Source organism: Podarcis pityusensis (genome assembly GCF_964106645.2).
Source record: "Podarcis pityusensis genome assembly, chromosome: 8".
Taxonomy (NCBI): Eukaryota; Metazoa; Chordata; class Lepidosauria; order Squamata; family Lacertidae; genus Podarcis; species Podarcis pityusensis.
Genome location: NC_138033.1, coordinates 18179758 through 18187802, shown reverse-complemented (window position 1 = coordinate 18187802; position 8045 = coordinate 18179758). Strand labels below are relative to the sequence as shown.

Below are 8045 nucleotides of genomic sequence, written 5' to 3'. Positions count from 1 at the left end.
CCCCCAAACCAACCTGCTCATAATTGACCATGTCTAAGCCAACGACAGAAGATAAATTATTTATTAGGTGTCAGGGCAGTGACATAGTTAGCAAATCTGGTGCAATGAGCAAGACCCCAAAGGGTTACCAGAAACCGCAGGACATCGGTCTGAAGTCTGAACATTCCACTCCAAACCAGCAGATTCCAGTGAGCAGATTAAACAAACAAATGGGGAAGCCAAATTTCATGTGTTTGTGTAAAAGGAGGTTCAGGATCGCCCTGGACTGTGCCCAGATTAGGAGTCTGAGGCCTGCGTGGACCATTAGAGCCTGAAAAGCCAACATTCGCTCATCATTGTTTGCAAGAAGGGGAGTGGAAGCAGATGGTGCCCTGAGGGAACAGGATAGCTGGCAAATAACGATCTCCTTTTATCGTAACAAAACAAGTTGTAAGGAAATTAAAGGAAACTATGAGCACAGGGGAAGAAATGGATGAAGGCGACAAAGGGTATTCGGGGGATTTACAGATGGATCCTCTGTTTTATTAATACACAAGCATTTTGATATAGCAATACGTATTGTTGTATGTCTCTGCATATGTGCTGGTTACTTTGGGAAAGCCAGAGTGTATATACCTATATGTATATTTTTATGCTGCTTTTTTATATTCTTTATTGCTTTATGCAATAAAGCATTGTTTGGTGGGGCCCACCTCTCTTGCTAACTTTACACTGTTCTCTTCCATTTGGAACAGCTTTACTCATTTAATAATTGCAATGGTTCTATCTATTTTTACAGCTCTATATTCTATTTTTGTAACCCGACCCGGGACCTTATGGTGGACGCCGGCAAAGAAGTTTTATAAACAAGCAAACAATATGCTTACAAGTTTTTTTGTCAGGGAAGTGGTATGCAAATCTCATCAAATAACAAGGAAATTATTGATTTGTTTGTTTGCTTTTTTGTTTAGAACAATGTTTCTGCATCACCAACTCACACACACAAAAATCACGGTGGTATGCAATAAAACAATCAGAACACCATACATTTATAGAATCATAAAATTCGCAACAAATGTTCAGCTCTGAATCCTAGATCAACAGAGCTAAGATAATGACCAAAGAGAATTGCACATTTCATAGCCTAGGGTGCATAGTCAGAGCCCCCGGCTGCTGAGCAAGTAGTGGTGCTTACAGGTTGACAGCCCCGGACCCCACTGACCACAGTACATTGCTCACTGGCTGCAGTTAGCTTGTTTGCAAACCACTCTGTCCCGGGTGGAATCGCATGTGCAGCGGGAACCACAGGTCTCATCAGCCCAGAATTCTTCTCCAGATTTGTAGTAGAGCCCATTGAAGGTGCAACCACAGCTCCCAACAGGCACACACTTGTCTACGCTGAGGTCGTAGCCATCGTTGCACTGGCAGGTTTCCACACATGGCTGTTTGCAGGCAGAGGGAGCCTTGTGGTCGGCGCAGCTGGCAGGGCAGGCATTGCCACAGAACTCATAGTGGCTATTCTGAGGGCACGGCAAGGCTGTAAGGAGGAGAAGAATAGCAAGAATTTAACAACAGATAAAATGGCCTTCAGTTACTGCCCAGAAGCGGTCACTTTGTTTGACAATGGGCGATGCTACAGTAATGTTAAAAGCTGGCATGCAGTGCTGGAAGGCAAAAAGGTGGAAATATTGGGAGTGGGAGAAGCCACAGGATATAGGGATATTTAAATAAGATGTAGCTTACTTTAACCATACTTTAACCTTTAGTAGCACAGAAGACTAATAATAATAATAAAATTTATTTATACGCCGCCCTCCCCGGCCATATATTATGCACAGATTGGGATACTTACCACAGGAGCAAAGGGCTGTGGAACCAATGCCAATGAAAGGTGAGACTCCAAAGATCAAGAGTCCAAAAGGAGTACTGGGATGCTCTACAGAGACAGCAGTAGCATTTCTGCCCAAACTGAGCTGAGCAAAAGAATATTCTGTTCCAGGAATTGGTCTCCACTCAGTGTTTGTAAAGACTTTCTTCTCTAATCTGATCCCACTGGAAACTGAGGTTTTGGCTATGACCACAGCAAAATTTGCAAACCATCTTATCCCACCAGTGCGATACGATGTGGAATAGCTGGTTAAGGCTGGAATATTGATGAGGAATGATTCATGCATGACGTTTTGGTTTTTGGCACCAGTATAGAAGAAAAGGACCTGGATTCCTGCATTGGCAGAGAAGTGAAGTGGCTGAGAGGGTTGCATTTTGAACTGGACGACTTGCCCAGCCTTTGCCTGACGGGAACCCTGAGTGGTTCCAGAATGGTATTTGTGTTGAAAAACTAGCCCCCTCGGGAGAGGCTGGCCCCTCTCCCAGGCTCCCGGGGCTTGTTTGCCGGTGATCTACCCTGGCTGGCATCCCGGCAGTTCAGGAAGATCTTGATATAGGCGACACCTCCCTGCATGAAAGGTGCACACCCCCTTCTTCCTTGCATACCAGCAGGAGAAAGAAGATAGTCAGAAAGTCTATTTCATCTATGGTTTATTTCTGACTGTACAACTGTACAAAAACATGTCTGCTCGCTCAGTCTTCTCCGAGCAACTCACTGAGACTTCCTTCACAAAAGCAACAGGAAGGTCTCATATTACACAAAGAACAAATGCCTGAGAAATCCCTGAAACTTCCTGTCCCACGGTCAGGGCCATCATGTGATGTAAACATCGAACTGCTTGTTCTCAGCTGCGTAGTAGTCATATCCCAACAATTTGATCAAGGTATTTTGGGAAGCAATGACATACACAATGTCAATTTTGGTTTGGAAGGCGAGGGGGGGTGGGAACTATGAAGTTGGTACCCCAGCTGGAAACAGGCAAGAGCTGCTCAACAACATGGTCGCAAGTTGTGAATTGCATGGCGCAGCTGTGCTCACTCAAAACAGCCACGGACGCAACTGATTCAACCTTGGTGCCTGATAAATCAACTGAGCTTTGCAGCTGGATTGCTTGGAAGGCTTTGAGGTCAACAACAAGCTTGCTTCCTGCAGGATAACCCTTCCCTTTGAATGTCACAGCCCCTTTCAGGTGAATAGTAACTCGAGTGGGAGATTTATGGGCAAATTCTTTGGAATTGTGTGGCATGTGATTGCCCGCTGGGGTTACCACATAATACAATGTGCCCAGCTGTTGGACTGGGTGCACAACTGTGGCAGCACTTGTGACAGCCTTGTAATTGATGGAAAAGACAGAGACGTCTTTGTCAGCTTGAATCCACACAGTCTGATCAAAAATGTTGCTCCCCCTCATCTCTGAGGAGGCCGGGACCACAACGGACACGGTCTCTTTCTCATTGACAGAAACCATTTTCTGGAATGTAGACTTGTTCACTGTGACTGTGACGGTGGTGGCAGGTTGATATCCAGTGATAAGCAGCTCAAATGAAACATTGTGCTGGCTTGGCAAGTAGTTCTTCAGGAAGGCTGTGACAAATTCTTTCCCACAGGTACTTGCTCCACAATATCCTGAAAGGCAGATTGAAAGGGATAATCAGTCAAGTGCAAACATCTTAAAGATGTGCTCTAAGAAGTTTTGTTTGTGGTCTTGAGAGGCCTGAAGAGAAACTTCACTTCCTAGTCCCTCTTGTTCTAAGCAAGCTGAATTGAAAGAGCATCTGGTAAACGTGTTCCTTCCTTTCACTATAAACCTCTGCCATCTTCCCTTATCATGTGTAAACCTAAAAGTAAACAGAAGAGCATCTGACAATTCCTAGAAATAATCCACCAAGATATGATTATCTACATGCCACTCCTTTCTATACCACCCAATCCCCATAATTACCCTCAATATATCTTATAGCTCTACAATTCTATGATTCTAAGTTTCAATTGGGGACGTGGGTGGCGCTGTGGGTTAAACTACAGAGCCTAGGACTTGCCGATCAGAAGGTCGGCGGTTCGAATCCCCACGACGGGGTGAGCTCCCGTTGCTCGGTCCCTGCTCCTGCCAACCTAGCAGTTCGAAAGCATGTCAAAGTGCAAGTAGATAAATAGGTACTGCTCCGGTGGGAAGGTAAACGGTGTTTCCGTGCACTGCTCTGGTTCGCCAGAAGCAGCTTAGTCATGCTGGCCACATGACCCGGAAGCTGTACGCCGGCTCCCTCAGCCAATAAAGCGAGATGAGCGCCGCAACCCCAGAGTCGGCCACGACTGGACCTAATGGTCAGGGGTCCCTTTACCTTTACCTTTACCTAAGTTTCAATTGTCTGACACTCTTGCCAGCAGAATTCAAAATAATCTCTTTTCCCCATTGCACTTGGACAACAGAATAAGATTTTTCCAGAAGCTATTTCACAGAAGAAGAAAATGACAAACTTTTCGTGGCTGGCACCATTTAAAAACTTTGAACACTCATTCACTGTCAGGAAGGCAGTATTTATAGTTTTTGTTTCTATGTTAATTTTAAAGCCAAACTTAGCCATAAGATATGATGCTCTCTCCTTCCTAGTTAGGCATCTTTTGGATACCAAACAAGCCTCATCTTTCACATCTAGACATTTTATAATAAACAGCAGTTCATATAACTTTATGTCACACATCGGAAAAAACGAGAGTGACATGAATTGGAAACATGGCTGATTAATATTTGGCAAAGAGACTATTGTTTTATTGAAAAAATGAGGTTTTAAAATATGTTGTTGTTTAGTTGTTTAGTCATGTTGAACTCTTTGTGACCCCATGGATCAGAGCACGCCAGGCACTCCTGTCTTCCACTGCCCCCCGCAGCTTGGTCAAACTCATGCTGGTAGCTTCCAGAACACTGTCCAACCATCTCGTCCTCTGTCGTCCCCTTCTCCTTGTGCCCTCCATCTTTCCCAACATCGAGGTCTTTTCCAGGGAGTCTTCTCTTCTCATGAGGTAGCCAAAGTATTGGAGCCTCAGCTTCACGAATGGAGAGGTTGGATCTTCTTGCAGTCCATGGGACTCTCAAGAGTCTCCTCCAGCACCATAATTCAAAAGCATCAATTTTTCAGCAATCAGCCTTCTTTATGGTCCAGCTCTCACTTCCATACATCACTACTGGGAAAACCATAGCTTTAACTACCGTATTTTTCGCTCTATAAGACGCACCAGACCACAAGACGCATCTAGTTTTTGGAGGAGGAAAACAAGAAAAAAAATATACTGAATCTCAGAAGCCAGAACAGCAAGAGGGATCGCTACGCAGTGAAAGCAGCGATCCCTCTTGCTATTTTGGCTTCTGGGATAGCTGCGCAGCCTGCATTCGCTCCATAAGACGCAGACACATTTCCCCTTACTTTTTAGGAGGGAAAAAGTGAGTCTTATAGAGCAAAAAATACAGTATATGGACCTTTGTCGGCAAGGTGATGTCTCTGCTTTTTAAGATGCTGTCTAGGTTTGTCATTGCTTTTCTCCCAAGAAGCAGGCGTCTTTTAATTTGGTGACTGCTGTCACCAAAGCATTCTGGGGCAGGGGGTGTACTTAATTTGCTGGGAACTTCTTAACTTTAACTAGCAAGCCTGTGTTTAAAGAGCAGGTTGATATTTACTAAATAATAAAATGTAAGGAAGCTGTCATGCTGCTGTTTGTGTAGCTACCCACAGGTGGTGCTACAAACTGCAGCATGATGATGGGACAGCAGTGTTGGAGGAGGAGGGAGACAGGGCAAGGAGGCAGGCAGGAGCTCAGTGAGTGAACAAGTGCCCCAGACAGGCAGGTGAGCAAGGTGCCCCAGGTAAGCTGCAGAGCAACAGCCAGACCAGGGCAGCTCCCCAGGAACTGAAGCTGCTGCTGTTCACCTCATACCTGTTTTGACCTCAGCAAATTCAGAGGCCAGGGAAAACAGAAACAGATGTGGCAATTTGCCCGAGATGAGCCACAGGCTGTGCAATGTCAGCACACCATGCGGCATGTGCATATGACATCAGCATGCCCCATGGCAGATGTGCATGACATCAGCATGCCCTGCCGCATGCTTGTCCTGTGTCACATGCCATAGTGCATGCTGATGTCACGGAGCATGCTGATGTTTGGTGTGGATACATGGAACTTTGAGGGGTCTCAGGCCCTTCGCTGAATGGGGGGGCACTCCTCTTGGCCCCCTTTACTTGGCACTGTTGTTCCTGACCATTGGCAGTGCTGGCTGGGAGTGATGGGAGTTGGAGTCCAACAACATTGGACATAGGTTCCCCACCATGGTAGGGACTGGGCATGTGTTAACATGGCCAACAGTCTAAGGTTACCAGATGTCCCCGTTTCCCAGGGACAGTCCCCAGATTTACAAATCAGTCCCCATATAAAATCCATTGAAGTTGAAAAGTGTCCCCGGATTCATTGAAAAAAAACTGGTAACCTTCCACTAGGCTCTGTGCCAGATAGCCACAGTCATGGAGTAGATTTTTCAGTCAATGAAAAATGTGCCAGGCTGTGATTAAGTCCCTGTTCTGTCAGCATCTGCAACTGCCCCACAGAGACAAGAGTACAAGAAAAATCTCCCTTGTAGGGTCAACTTGCCAGTTGCTGGTTTGTATCAAACTCACCATATAGGAGCACTAGCCAGTTCCAAAGCAGCAGCAGCCTCTTTGCCATGACTACAAAACAGCAGAAGAAAGTGGTTCAGGTAATCTGCAGATTCAATATAAGTTCCTCCTTCACCCAGCACTCTGATCATTTGCTCCTTGAACATCTACAACATACCTTCTAGAGCCTGCAAGACGACATACAAATTCTGGCTCCCACAGCTCCTTTTACCTAGCTCAACAAATTGTAATCTTTCTAACTCCATTTCTTTCAAACAGCTACAACTACGGTTATACAAAAAGCTCTTTTGGCTAGTTCAAGATGTTTCACAAGGAATTAATTCCACTTTTTGCTTATCGCTTTACAAAACAAAGTTAGTCAGTTCCCATTGAGTTGACAGTTCAGCTCAGGTTCCTTCAAATGATTGTCGTCAAAAAGATATCAGCATTCAGAATGCTAGAAGCTGCTCTGCTAAATTATAAGATATGCTTAAGAAGACTAGTAAAACGTCAACATACACAGTGGAATGTGAACTGATTAATTTATTTTGTTCAACAATTCTGTTTTTTAAACTTAAAGGCCAAAAAAAGCCTAAAGCTAAAAGAAAAGAAATAGCAGATGTAAGAGAATGAAGGTGCAGACATTTGCCCTTAATTTGTCATGTTGTGATATAGAACTCCAAATGTCGATCACACCTTAACTCATTCTTTGCCAACATGGTGTCCTCTAGATGCTTTGAACTACAGCTGCCATCAGTCCCAGCTGTGGTTGTAGTCCAAAACATCTGGAGGGCACCAGGTTGGCAAAGCTCTCCAGTCACTTCCACCGGCTGTATAGGTCTGAGGTTTGAACTTTTATCTTCCTACCAAGTGGCATGTAAATCTTACAAAATAAATCCCATTCCAAATGGCTCTTCTGCGGGCCAAGGAGCACCAGGCATGAAGGTTGTTTACCTCTCCCAACATCAAAGCAACACTAACTCAGCAAAGAAAGGAAGTGATCTCACTCACCTACTGAACGCATCTGACTAGTTCAGCATTCACAGGAGCTGGGCTTCTATAGTAGCTTATCCTTTAATGGCTCAGCCAGTGTCCTAAGACGTTATACCTGATAGTTCTAAACAGGAAATCCTGCTAACTGACAGCTCTAGTATGACACTGGGCAAAATCTATAATCCAGCCAATGTAAATAAGGAACTATCTGCTTTCTCCTAGAACTTAGTAAATAAGGAACTACTTTCTTTCTCCAGAACTTCACAAGCGTTCAAATTGCCACATAGAACTTTGCAGCTTGCATAGCTATGATGTACAAAATTTGTTTTTTATTAGGCAATTTCTAAAAAGGCAAAATTATTAGTAGCAATGGAAAGAGAGCATTTTGTGGTGTAGGTATGACTTGAAGTAAGAGTTAGTGATAAGCATAATCCTGCAGTAGCAGGAGAGGTTTATTGGCCAATCTCACATAAGCCCTGTTTGAAAACAGCTGGGCTGGTTGGCAGTTCATTTCCAGGCCCAATTCAAGGTGCTCACATTCGTGT

At 44.5% G+C, this 8045-nt stretch overlaps 1 protein-coding gene across 2 annotated transcripts; it reads right to left on the bottom strand.

Annotated features, from left to right (window-relative positions):
- Positions 1–44: 44 nt before the first annotated feature.
- On the bottom strand, positions 45–7668 carry LOC308484374 (IgGFc-binding protein-like). 2 transcript variants are annotated; one of them, XM_081019279.1, is made up of 4 exons: positions 7519–7668; positions 6529–6579; positions 1832–3493; positions 45–1458 (listed from the first exon to the last, which is right to left on the bottom strand). In XM_081019279.1, exons 1-3 carry the CDS (start codon positions 7529–7531, stop codon positions 2781–2783), a joined length of 777 nt encoding a protein of 258 aa, XP_080875405.1. In that variant the 5' UTR covers positions 7532–7668; the 3' UTR covers positions 45–1458; positions 1832–2780. The 2 variants fall into 2 exon arrangements, with proteins under 2 accessions (XP_080875405.1, XP_080875406.1); XM_081019280.1 differs by lacking the exon at positions 45–1458 and adding an exon at positions 1525–1643.
- Between the last annotated feature and the right edge of the window lie 377 nt (positions 7669–8045).

Bases quoted from the DNA above. Each gene is read 5' to 3' on its own strand.
- LOC308484374 (XM_081019279.1), bottom strand. The intron at 3,494-6,528 runs GTGAGTTTGATA...TCTGCCTTTCAG, and splicing joins CTGGCTAGTGCTCCTATATG to GATATTGTGGAGCAAGTACC.